This window comes from Blennius ocellaris (assembly GCF_963422515.1).
Source record: "Blennius ocellaris genome assembly, chromosome: 2".
NCBI classification, from domain to species: domain Eukaryota; kingdom Metazoa; phylum Chordata; class Actinopteri; order Blenniiformes; family Blenniidae; genus Blennius; species Blennius ocellaris.
Window position 1 is genome coordinate 30,455,595 of NC_137651.1, and position 13,712 is coordinate 30,469,306.

Consider the following 13,712-nt stretch of genomic DNA (forward strand, 5'->3'; position numbering starts at 1 on the left):
ACGGGAATCAAAAAACGCGTTCTTGTTGAGTGCTGGTTCCAAGTGCTTCAACACCTTTCATCGACGTCATTCACCGGGACAGCCAGCAGGAAACATGGCGGCCAAGCCACACTAATGCTCGAAAATCAAAGAATTGAATCGCTAAGCAGAATCAAACATGGAATCGGACTCGGAAAAAAAAACACCTTAATTTCATCCCTATCCATGGACCGAACAGACGTTGTGAAGGTTTCCATCAAGCTCATTAGAAAACAGTAAGTTGTACTGGAACGTCGTCCAGTGGGACATTCGGAGGTTCTCATTAAGGTCACAGTGCAGCTCAAGTTTCACCCCGAATCTTAATCCAAACATCCTGAACATCCAGTGAGCCGTGTCTATTGATCCGTCACGAGTTGCTTGTTGGGATCAACGGGGTTTATTATTTCACAGGAACAATCTCGACTTAAGCCTCTGAATATTATATCAACGTCAGTCTCCCCGGCTTTAAACGGTGACTTTTGCCTCATTTTCCTCTCAGTTGTCTCTTTGTCTGCACAGCCGGGTTAAAAGTCCATTGGAGAATTCCTCCGCTAACATGAAATCATTGGCCCTCTAACTGAATTTCAGGCGCTTGTCAGCTGGAAGAAACAACCGCGTCCATTCATGCAGGCTGACCGCCTGCAGACAAACCACTACTGCTCCTCCCCTTCCTCACATTTCCAAGTGCAAACGTGAAAAACATGCTTGTCCAGCCGAACACGTCCCGTCTTCATGGGACAATGTTCAGATTTAACGAAGGAATCCGGCGTGTCGAAGGACGTGCAGGCCTGCAGCCGCACACAACATCGTGACTCCGCTGCTTCTCAACATCAAAATATAAAAGGAGATTTAAGTTCGATATTGTGACTCAGGTTTCCACTTTTTAGGTCTGACTAATGAGCAAATATTGTGTCACACACACACATTAAACAATAAATTTCATTTATTTTACAAACACAAGTACAAAAACATTTCATTGGACTCGGCGCCAAAATATCAAATCTCCCCCAAAAAAACAAAACAAAACGGGAAATGTTCGAGTTCCCTTTTCGTTGCTCAGTCTTGAAGGTTTTAAAAGGAGTTAAAACCACAAATGACGTTCAGGAATTAAATTAAATCCGCTTGACGAATGAAAACACCTCCAGAGGATTGAGCGCCGTGTCTTTCAGCTGCGAGTCTGCAGGTTCACATCCACAGCAAGAAACAAACCGTCACTAAACAAACCAGCGCAGACACTCTCCCAGAAGTGTCTCACACACACACACACACACACTTACTGCATTTACCTGGGAATGAAAAAAAACAAACCTGTAATCGCCTGGAGGAATTACTATTAAAATCATATTTGGCTCCGTTTTTTTTTTTTAAATAAGACATGACCTGCTCCAATATGCAGCATCTTTTTAATTCCAATAACTTTGGTTCAATTTGTCTTGCTTTTCCCCATTTTATGCCAAGAATTAAAAAAAAAAAAGTAAATAATTTTGTATGAAAGTAAAGGCAACGTGCTTCTATATAAAACTCTTATTTTAATATCGGATCAAAATATCCTTGTTGGAGATCAAAGTGTTTTTTTCCTCTTCGGTGAAGATTTTACTTTTCCGATTCGCCTGCAGGAACAAATCCAACATTAAACCTTTGACTTGACTGAACAAAGACGTGACGCCGACTCTCTGCAGGACCAACGTTGACGTTTGCGGTACTGTGAGGAGAAGCTGAATGCTCATTTTGGCGTTTTTCACTGGGAGTAAACAGAAATGTTCAGACTGAACCGCGGCGCCGTCATGACTTCAAAGGCTGTTGGTGATTTTATTTCTTTGTAAAGTTGTCAGAGAAAACAAAAAAACAAAAAAAAATGTAATCACGGCTGCGAGGAGTTCACGCCGTTCAGGGCGTCAACGCTGAAAACGTTCAGAAGTGCGCGTTGGAAGCGTTTTAACGCCGAGTCGGCAGCCGCCTGGTTACGTCACGGTAACTGGAACCTCTTCATAGAAGCCACAGCGATTCCTGCTAGGCAGGAACGTCCATGGAGCCTGAAGGCAAGACAAGCGGGGTAGAAATGTGTGACCGTGGGGGGATGGGGGGGGGGGGGGTCAGGTGGGCGGGGGTCCGTTGACGTATCTCAGAGCCAGGGTGAAGCTGTGCGGCATGCGGACGGCGCGCTGACACGGCGGCTCGGAGAACAACCACCACACGCAGGCCAGCAGGACCAGGGCCGCGGACAGGAGCAGGTAGAGGAGGGCGGGGGGGCACCAGGGGGGGCACCGAGTGGAGCACCAGGACCATCTGACGAGGAGGAGGAGGAGCAGTTTAAAGGCTGATGGACAAAATGGACCCCAACGTTTCACCACTGTGCTGGAAATGTAAATCTGAGACGGGTAGTTTTGTTCACTGCATGTGGTCTTGTGGCAAACTGCAGCATTGTAAATGTACTGTGCTCTATTTTCAACATCCCAATCCAGCTGGACCCCAAGTGTCTCTTACTTGGTCTAACAGACAAACGTATCACCAACAGAGATCACGAGAGGCGTTAGAATATCCTGACCTTTGCTGCTAGGAAAAATACCCTATCCTGTTGGATTGATGAGTCTGACCCAACTTTAAGATCATGGCACGATGTAATCAGGGACTGCATTCCAAGTGAACTGATTACCTGTATGTCTCAAGATTGGATGCATTTTACAGAGTCTGGGATCTTTATTGACAACATGTTGGTCCTACTGTATCATCAACGCTTTTGCGGGGATTCCCGAGGTCAGCGTGATTATGCTTTGTGTACAACCTGTTCACCTTCTTGTACTGGGACGTCTGTGTTCTGAGCTGATGCCTCATGTGGTTACTGTCAACAATTGAGAAGCATCTTAATCTAGACCAGGGGTCGGCAACCTTTAATGCTCAAAGAGCCATTTGGTCCCGTTTTCCACTAAACACAACACCCAGAGAGCCCACGCATTTTATTTTGACAGTCCCACAGGAAGACACGACACACAAAACCTTCTTCACTGCTGGTTGGCAACATACAACTAATAAACTAAACTACATGAACTAAGCAACACAACACAATTACTACCGACACTACAAACCTAACATAACCCCCAATAATTACATTTAAAACACGACAAACAGAAACTCCCATAATGCATTGCAGCTCTCAGCTCCTTTATTGCTACACATTATTAAAATGGAAGATAAATGTGGGAGATCTGGGATTGTTAGAACCATGAGTGTGATGGTGTGACTTTAATGTCCTGTAGTTGTTGTGTAATTCACTAGAATGTTCCGTCACTCTCAACAAGTCTGCAATGAACCTCCTGGACCTGCCGGCGCTCCGCAGCGCAGCGCTTTTACTGTGAAAGGTACAGGAAGCTCCCAGCTTCAGACACCAGTTGAGCCGCTGTCATGACCTGCAGCCGCAATTCTACGTTCTTCATGTCATTATTGTTGCGTAATGACGTCACATCGCTGCGTCGTTCACGACCCTACATTCTACCACTCTTTGTAGCGGGACTGAGCTCTGGGTGGCCTTGCCTCCTTACGTCCCTCCAGGATGAACTGCAGTGGGACGGAGGGTCCAGGAGCCGCAGTGGAGGGGCCAAAGAGCCGCGGGGTGCCGACCCCTGATCTAGACAAATGTATATAGTGCTGTATGTGAGCTATTGTGTTGTCTTTGTCGTTTGAAGATACAATACAAATATTATAAAAATAAATTTAAAAAAAAGGCTGATGTGTCACAAAACCAAAACCTTGCGTTGGGAGACGGCGTTTACGTGGCGTCGCCTCGTTTTCTGCTGCATTTGTCGGTTGAGTCCCAAACGCCGACGCCGACTTTCAAGTGAAAACGAATCGTTTGTGCATTTTTGTTTCCGAAAATGTTTGCGTTTACGCCTCAAAGTTCTGAAGACAACTGGGAGTTTCAGGAGCCGAGGGCCAATTCAGGACGCCAACGTTGGACCGACGTCCCCCAAAGGAAAAAATATGGAAAGAACTGAATAAAAACAAATCCCATTTCTAATGATTTTAATCACCAGGCTGCAGCTCTGTGATTTATATTTATTGGTCTGCGTTCAGTAAATCTACAATTTTAATTAATAAATGAAGCTAAACCTGGCAAAACTGTGAGAAACATTGAAATGTACACAATATCCAAAATGGGGTTTTCCGTCTTCTACAGTGGAATCTGGGATTTAAACGTCCTTTTCTGAACGTGTAAAAACGTTTTGGAACAAACAGTCAGGACAGGGATCTGATCATCGGCGAGGCGTTACAGGAGGCCAGAACTTTTTTTTTTTTTTTTTTACACGGACCCAGAGTGGGGAAGTTCTAAAACACGCGCACTACCTGCTTCTTGGTGTATTTAGTGAGTCACAGTCCCTAAAGTCCACACCTGTAGTGAGCACTTATCCCTCTATGTAGCCTATAGATGTCGCCAAAGTCCCCGAAACGGAATGTCATCCTTTTTAAGCGATGGACAGTCGGATTAATACTGTAATTCATTGCAGGCCGCCGTTGGCTGCACTTTGGGAACCTCCGCTCCACACACAAACAGAAGAAATGTGAACTTGTTGGTTTGTGTAATGAAAGCACAATTATTATTTGTCATTACGGTGACTGTCAAAATAAAGGTATCAGCACTTTCCAGATCTCCCAAGAATCCTGACCGGATTCAGTGCAGGTCCACGTAAGCAGAGCTCTGAAAGCTGCAGACTGAAGCGTCGCCCGCTGACCTTCAGTGATTCGCTCCACGTGCTTTCTATTCACACACAAAGGTCACTGTTGTGCTTATCTCCGTGGGTTTTTGCAGACATTTCCCGCAAAGACTGCAGCGGCTGTGGTCGCGCTATCGCCGCCATCTCCGGTGGTTCTCACCTTTGTTCGGGGGGAAGATGCTCCGGCTCCTCGCAGCGGGCGGACTCCGCTTGGGCCTGCAACGAGAGCGCTTGTGTTAGTCCTGCTGGCTCCAGGCTTCGACTTCATCAGGGAAAGCTCCAGCGTCGCTACAACCTCTCCTCCGCCGAGAAATCAATACTACTTTCATTCTTCTGAAACCTTTGATTAGTGTCAACGTACGGAAAGGCTGCGGCGCCTCACCTGGCCACCCGAGAGACGGCGCGGCGGCGTCCAGTCCGAGGGGGGCGTGGCTTCCCGGCGCGGTGACGGAGCGCGGGCGGAGAACGGCTGGTCAGGCGTTTCCATGTCGCACTGCAGGAGAGAGAGAGAGAGAGAGCGAGAGCGAGAGCGAGAGCGAGAGCGAGAGGGAAGGCCTTGGATTCAGAAAAGTTGCGTTTTCCTCCGTTGCTGCGGAGACGGTGCGTTTTCAAATGACTACAACACGTCCGTGGAAGGAAGCTCATGACACTTTTCACTTCCAGGCCCGTATTTTCATTTCATTCATTCATTTATTTATTTATTCAACCATGTTCACAGTTTACTTAACAGGCTCGTACATTAATGTGAACAGTGTCATGGCGATGAAGACGTCGTCTTATTGTTCATGTCCCTTTGAATGTATACAGAAATCGAGGACCATAAACGGCGGTGATCCATTCAACAAAATTTTAACACACTTTACTGTGTTTAAAAATCAATCGTTTGAACAATTTAGAAAACAAAACAAATTTCCCCATTGCAACATGCAAGTTAAATTTTTTTATATTCCTCCATCTGCATCTCCTTAAACATATTTTTAAATGTATTTATTGTTTGACAACATTTTAATGTGTTCTTTAATGAATTCCATAATCTCACCCCAGCTACTAAGAAACCCCTCTGTCTTATGGAGGTTCAGGAGAAAGGGACACAAAAATGTCCTTTTCGTCTTGTGTCGTCTGTGATCAAGGTCAATTTCATGTAAATATGTTCCGGGACCAACTTGTGCTTGATTTTCCACACGGTCAGTAAAAGTTTTAAATTAACAAGGTCTTTAAATTTTAACAGTTTCAATTGCATGCGTTTCCCCAAACCTCAATACAATATGTAAAGTATGGAACAATTAATGACGAATATAAAAGAATTCTAAACGTCTTTATTGAAAAATACAATGTATACTGCTCCTTTAAAGGGCGACCAGAGGAAACGACACTAAACTAGTATCACGTTTTAGAATGAGCACATTGTACGGTCACTGAAACTTCACTGCAACATAACAAATAACGTGTGATGTGCTCATAAGAGAAGAGAGGAAGGACGTTTCCTCCTGTTTTCATGCTAGAACAGTAAAGTCGACTGGGAATGAAGAGAAGGAGGAGTTTTCCCAGAGGGAGAGAAAAGAACCGCGGAGGAAATCAAAGTCTTCCTCAGGAATCCCGTCCCGGCTCCCAAACAAACCTCCGTCTCCTCCGTCTGCACAGCTTTGGAACAGGAAGTGCTCCTCTCGCAGTGGGCGGGGCTTTGCACGCCGAGCCACGCCTCCACGCGGCCCCCCGCGAAGCCCCCGGGCTCGCCGGCCGGCCGGCCCGGGGTCGAGGTGGTCCAGTGGTCCTGGTTCAGCCCTCCGGCCCCCGGGAGCAGGTCCTGGTCCAAACACACACACAGAGAGACGGTAACGTTCCTCCTGAAGCCCAGAGGCCATCGACGATTAACGATTGACGATTGACGATTCAGGTCCGCGACTTTCTGACCGCAACTTTTCATTTCAACTGGATTTCTGGCCATGAAAACTTAAAAAGTATTAAAACGTATTCTGAGGTCTGATTCTCACAATGTTACAAAGACCAATGTGTTCTGATCTTTGTTTCTCAGAAAAGGTCACTTTGTAATATTGAAACAACATGGAATCCATAGAAGTCATCTTCAACAAGAGCTAATCCAGATTATAGAGCATCTTCTTCCTCCAACGTCAGATTATAGAGCATCTTCCTCCTTCAACATCAGATTACAGAGCACCTTCCTCTTCCAACATCAGATTATAGGGCATCCTCCTCCTCCAACCTCCGATTATAGAGCATCTTCCTCCTCTAACATCAGATTATAGAGCATCTTCCTCTTCCAACATCAGATTATAGAGCATCTTCCTTCTCTAACATCAGATTATAGAGCACCTTCCTCCTCCAACATCAGATTATAGCGCATCTTCCTCCTCTAACATCAGATTATAGAGCATCGTCCTCTTCCAACATCAGATTATAGAGCATCTTCCTTCTCTAACATCAGATTATAGAGCACCTTCCTTCTCTAACATCAGATTATAGAGCACCTTCCTCCTCCAACATCAGATTATAGAGCATCTTCCTTCTCTAACATCAGATTATAGAGCACCTTCCTCCTCTAACATCAGATTATAGAGCACCTTCCTCCTCTAACATCAGATTATAGAGCACCTTCCTCCTCTAACATCAGATTATAGAGCACCTTCCTCCTCTAACATCAGATTATAGAGCACCTTCCTCCTCCAACATCAGATTATAGCGCATCTTCCTCCTCTAACATCAGATTATAGAGCATCTTCCTCTTCCAACGTCAGATTATAGAGCACCTTCCTCCTCCAACATCAGATTATAGAGCACCTTCCTCCTCTAACATCAGATTATAGAGCACCTTCCTCTAACATCAGATTATAGAGCATCTTCCTCCTCCAACATCAGATTATAGAGCACCTCCCTCCTCTAACATCAGATTATAGAGCACCTTCCTCCTCTAACATCAGATTATAGAGCACCTTCCTCCTCTAACATCAGATTATAGAGCATCTTCCTCCTCTAACATCAGATTATAGAGCATCTTCCTCCTCTAACATCAGATTATAGAGCACCCTCTATAATCCTCTATGATCCTGTGTGGCAGCTCCCCCCAGGATCTCCAAGGAATGTGGTTTATTTTGATGTCTTTTTGTGTGTGACGATTATAATTTGTTGCCTGGTTAATTAGTAACTTCACTAAAAAGCAGAGTCATTTGATTCAGCCAATCGCTGTGGTGCACGCATTAACCTTTGAACTTACAATTTCCTGTTACATGACAAAATCACTGATGCCTTCGCTCTGAACCACAACAACCGACGTGTCGTTTTATTATGACGTCTCATGGTGACTGATGCTTATTGCTTATTTGGCGTTTGAGATCTGACTGCTGGTTCTCTCTACGCACCGTTTATTCATTTGTCATTAGATCCATTGAACCAAATATGGTTCTCCCAGTGGAGGTTCTGGCAGCAGGAGTCAGTGTCTTTGTGTTTGAGGCCTAAATGAAAACGTTGCAGTGTGTTTAGCTTCCTGCTGCTGCCGAGGCTCCACCAGTGACTTTCTGCTGTTAAAGTTTAAGCGGCAGGATTGTAAACCCTTCATCTTTATCACTTTGGTTAAATATGCATTGCGTTTTCGTCGCATGATAGTTTAAATAGCGGCGCTTTCACTGTGTGTGTGCGACTGTGACGGTGTTACATTGTCTGCGTTACAGTAGAAAATAAAGACGAGACGCCTAAACTCCGCAGCACCGTCACTATAAGGTGGAGTTCCCCCAGAGCGCCAGCAGAATAAACGATCTGGTGCCGCCGCTGGCTTTGACTGGAGCTGCTGGTGAGAGAGCAGTCGGAGAGGAACATACTTCCATTTCGCGGGTGAAAGCGTCTTTCGTTCAATCACAATAAAAGACTTGAGACAGTTTCACTGTCCCTCACCTCGACTGGGTCTCGGTTGTTGTCGACGCCGTCGTTGGACCGAGAGTCCAGAGAACTGAGGAAGCTCCACCTCTTCAGGCCGCCGTCTCCATTGCACAGCCCTGCAGAGCCCAACACAAACTCACTCACTGAATGTTATGGAGGTGAGGAAACAAGATGAATACATGAAGTGGAAAAGGAAGTCTACAAATGCACATGGAGAAGTGCCGAGTTTCCACTGTGGTTCGGCATCGCCTGAAGTGTCTCAGTGTTCACAGCTGGTCGCCAGACAAGTGTGAACATGGAAATGACTGACAAACCTGTAGTTTGTTGGTCTGTTGTGGACACCGCAACCTAGGAAAGTTTAGTGCTTTTCACTTGGACACGTTGTGTAAACGGGGCCTGAAACCGACGTTGGTGTTCTGATTCCCCAAAGCTCTCGAGGAGACGGAATCAGCCGACACCTTCGAGAGGAAGACAAAGTCTCTCCGTCCGCCACTCGGCGGACCGTGAACGTTCCGTGTGAATCGCTTCTTCCACATTCCTGTCACCCCGCTGGACAAACCCGCTGGACTGATTGATTTCTAACAAAAGCCACCGAACACTCTCTTTTAACCACGTTCCAGTAAAACAAACCCCTGTGTTCAGTTTTCCCGTGGTTCAGCAGTGTCTCCTACCGGTGCCAGCACTGAAATACGAAGAGTCTGCGTCGTCTCTGGAGAGGGAGCGTCCGATGTCGACAGAGGGGTCCCACTCCAGGCCCTGCTGCTCCTGGGTCGGGGAGGACGGAGGAGGAGGAAGTGGAGACGACGAAGCACACCGTCTAAAGCCTGGAGGGGACGATGGGGGACAAAGCGTTTCTTCATTGCCGACATGTGCTCAGGCGCGTTCGGTGAAATGTTCACGGGGTCCGATTACTTTTAGGGGAGGCTGGGAGTGCAGGGAGGTCCAGGTGGGGTTTCTGAAGCGCTCCTTCTTCTTCAATTAGAGACTCGGAGGGACAACCAGAGTCTGTCGCCTGGGACAGGATCCAGTCATCCTCAAAGACCTGGAGGAAGACGAAGAGGAGGAAGACGAGAACTCGTGTGAAAACTCAAAAATAAACATGGTTCTGATGAGTTTTAGATGGTACGAAGGCGTGTGTGTGTGTGTGTGTGTGTGTGCCTGTACCAGTCTCATGCTGAGCAGCCGTGTGTGCGTGCGTGCGATGTTGTTGTAGACGTGGTTGCAGTGCCTCAGCAGCTCCAGCAGGTGGCTCTCTACGTGCTGAGCGTCAGCCGGGTTGCTGCGTTGGATCAAGGCCTCGCCGCACTGGAGCAGGCCGTTCACACGAGCCGAGTTCATGCACACATGCTGCTGGAACGACTGCACACACAGAAACAACAACGCAGTCACACACACACAGAAACAACAACACAGACACACACACACACACAGAAACAACAACACAGTCACACACACACACACAGAAACAACAACACAGACACACACACACCTACCTGCAGCTGCCGCAGCTTCTCACACGTGCTTCCCTTCCGGTGATCCACCTCGGACAGACTGACGTCCATGTCGGCCAACCAGAGCGCGAGCTCCTCCCGCCGCGCCTCAAACTCCTCCCACTCCGAGACGAAGAGCTGCGAGCAGAAAGACACGGCTCGGCCTCAAACACTTGAAAACATGGAGCTCAATCGAGTTCCGCCGACAAGGCGTCTCGTTAAAACGTCCGCGAAGGAAGCCTGAGAGAGTCCGTGGGCTCTTCCAGAGACGCATTCAGGACCTGCAGGCCTCCCGTGACGGCTTCCAGTGTGGCGTTCACGTCGTCCCATCGCCGGCCGCAGTCCCGGGCTGTGGCCAGCAGCCGGGCCCGCATGGCGCCCTCGAACAGCCGAGTCAGCGTTCGATTCCTCTGCGTCAGGCCGTCCAGCTGGACGAGGCGAGGCCCCGCCTCCCGCCGCAGCCTCTGCACACGCAAAGAGCGAGAAGACAAACTGGTTTCAGGAAAAATCCAGTTTCTTCATGACAATTCAATCGCTGATGACCATGTCAACGGGAAGACCAACATTCTAGGTTGGGCCTTTGAATTGACTTTGGGCTGAGCCCCCGTTACCACACAACTATCAAAATAAAAGTCTCCATTGAGTGCAAGCGGACAGTCGAAACTGCAAAAAATTAACAGTAGCACAAAGTACATGTTATTAACAGTTTATTTGTACTCTAAAAACAAATTTACTGTGTTTTCTTTTGAGGGCACCTGTACAGTTTCATCATATTTTCCACAATTTGACTCTTTACAAAATGATTCTTAAGTCTTTCAAGGGCAGAGTCACATAAAAATAACGAGTAAGGATATACAGTCCCCTCCAAAAGTATTGGAGCGACAAGGTCAATTAATTTGTTTTTGTTTTCTACTGAAGACATTTGGGTTTCAGATCAAAACATGAATGTGAGACAAAAGGTCAGAATTCCAGCTTTTATTTCATGGTTTTTACATCCAGATGTGTGAAGTACCTCAGGACAGAGCACCTTCTGTTTATTAATATCATTTCCTCACATTATTACTAGCATTAGAATTATGTGAGGGGGTTGTAAATGTTTTTTTGGGGAAAAAAAGATCCCAAATCAAACGTTAAAACAGTCTGAAGGTGACTGAAAAGCAATGTGCTAGAAACACACCTTATATTTTATAATATCCTGCATGTGTCAGACCTTTTCTAGCTTCAGGGGTTGAATTACAGCATTTTATGTGCTGAACTTTGTGACTTTACATCCGAGTTAATAGAGAAAATATCAGAACTTTACAAAGTCACACTGAACTGCCTTTAGCTTTAACCCACAGTTGGAAGTAAACAGGTGGACCTGAATGGAGACCAACTAGTAGAATCTCCTCAGGCTCTGCGCTGGACTCGGTGGCAACGCAATCGGATTGACGCAATAACGCTGCTGCCTCGGCGCTACAGCTGGCTGCTAAGTGATGTTTGCCGTCTGTGTGGATTACAGCTTTAAACTCTCCTGGCGTGCAGCCTGCTTTTATCTTCCATTGAAAGTTTTCTTCGAACAGATGCAACATTCACATGCTCCTCTGTTCTGCTTCCAAAGAGTCAAAAGCTCCAGATTGGAGTAATATCACTTCTCGTCACTGGGTGGCAGTAGTGAGTTTCACTGGTCATTGAGTTGAATTTTCAGAATCAGCCGATTTTTGTTGTTTTTTTTGTCCTGTTCTTGGATCCAGAATTAGTGAAAGAGTGCGCCAACATGATGAAGCTAATTAGCATGTGGCGCGCTTGGTAGCTGCTCCTCATCTTAAAACTGCTCAGTTTTATTTATTGTATTGATCTGGAACGTCACGTTTCACTTCATCGCACCTCAAACGTCTTCAGCTCCTCTTTGGCCGCCGTGAAGGTAAAGTGGGCGGACTTGGAGGAAGAGACGGCCTGTTCAGCCAATCGCAGCCAAGCGTCCAGGTGGGCGTGTTCCTTCATGAACTCGTGCCAGAGCGCCCACCTTTCTTCCAACCTGCACAGATAGAAAAACGATTCTGTGCACAGCTCCGGAAAAGTCAGTTCCACACCTAAAGCGCCCTCCTTGAGCAAGGCACTGAACCCCAAACTGCTGCCAACACCTTGCATAGATCCGCCTCCGCTGGTGAGTAAAAGTTTGTGAATCCATTTACTATTTACAGTCTGAAGAGTTCAAGTTGTCATAATGGGCTTGGCAGAAGACGCATGTCGGAAACTTTCCGTAACTTGTGAAAACAAGGTGAAACGTTGCATGTTAACAGTTGGATCAGAAGACAAATAGAGCAGATTATCATCAGCATACAGCTAAAGTCCTTGTTAAAGCCCCACTCACTGCACTTGTCCTCGCAGGTCTCCATCTTGGCTCCAGCTGCCGTCCATTGGCTGCATTTCCTCTTCATCCATCTCCAGCGATGAAGAGTGTAAAAGAAAGTGAGCCTGGGACAGACTGAAGAGCAGCTCGGACTTCCTCACTTCTTCGTCGAGGTCATCGCCACCGTCGTCTTCGGCGTGGTGGAGGTCGTCTCCATGCTCAGAGGGGGGTGGGTCCACGGCAGCCATCCTGACATCACGCAACCTTCACCTGATGGGAAACGGGAAACGGCTGAAAGGTTCATCCTGAAGATTTTCAGTGCAGCATCAGTGGGACGGAGAAACAGGCATGACAGAAAAGTTATTCAAAATATAGTACTATATGCATTTTTGGAGCATTTTAGTGTCAGTGAAGTGTCAGTGTTTCCTGACAACCAACAGATGGAGGTTGTCAGGATGTTCATTTTGTCATTAAAAAATTATATGAAAACGCAACTTTTGAAGACTGCTTCCAACATGGCACTTTTTGAAAGCGCTCTCCATAGAAATGAAGGGAAATGCCACTTTTGTGAGAAGTTGCTCCATGTCACCACAGCCATAGTAACTACTAGTTCTGCACATGCTCAGTTGAGACAACCAGAACTTTGTGTTGCGTTGATAAAGAATTTCTCCAGGAATTAATAAAGTGCTTCTGAGGTTTTAAAGATAGAACTAGTTCATCATGAGACGATGACGTCACACAGACCCTCACATTGTCCTAATGGAACTAAAATAGTTTGTCCTGCTTCCTTTTCTCATCTTCTACTAACCTCAAGTTGTCTTTTGAGAGAAAACATGCATTAATCCGTACATTCCATACTTTACTGTAGAGAGGAGTTTATTACAGCCTCATATAAAAAATGTTTTCATCAAACTTTACTTTAGTGTAACAGGCAGTGTGTGGCGCAGTGGTTTACACCACCTTGACTTGGATCAGATTCCAGAAGGCCTCTCTCTTCTCCCGGGGGTACGTCTACACACAGTTCACACGGTTGACATAATCACTTTTGTGACAGTTTCCTCAGCAACTCGATCACCAGTGTCGGAACCCACACAGTAAAAAGACGAAACTGGAGAAGCGCTTGGAAAGTCCCCGTCCAGCTCCAAGAGATCACATCACAAGAACCGGTTCACCAGTACGACATCCCATAACCGATACAACAAAGTTGTGATGACCCTTACAAGTCAACACACTGATGAAAACAATGTGTTATTTACAAACGTGTGACTTACTGGAGTT

The 13,712-nt window shown here is 46.4% G+C and overlaps 1 protein-coding gene across 1 annotated transcript; it reads right to left on the bottom strand.

Moving 5' to 3' along the window:
* Positions 1-2,111: 2,111 nt before the first annotated feature.
* Positions 2,112-12,682, bottom strand: LOC308141181 (nesprin-2; the record flags this gene model as incomplete). Its single annotated transcript, XM_080511235.1, has 12 exons — positions 2,112-2,304; positions 4,885-4,940; positions 5,107-5,217; positions 6,343-6,528; positions 8,628-8,728; positions 9,284-9,436; positions 9,525-9,654; positions 9,777-9,971; positions 10,106-10,240; positions 10,384-10,566; positions 11,969-12,119; positions 12,456-12,682. 12 exons carry the CDS (start codon positions 12,680-12,682, stop codon positions 2,112-2,114), a joined length of 1,821 nt encoding a protein of 606 aa, XP_080367361.1.
* Between the last annotated feature and the right edge of the window lie 1,030 nt (positions 12,683-13,712).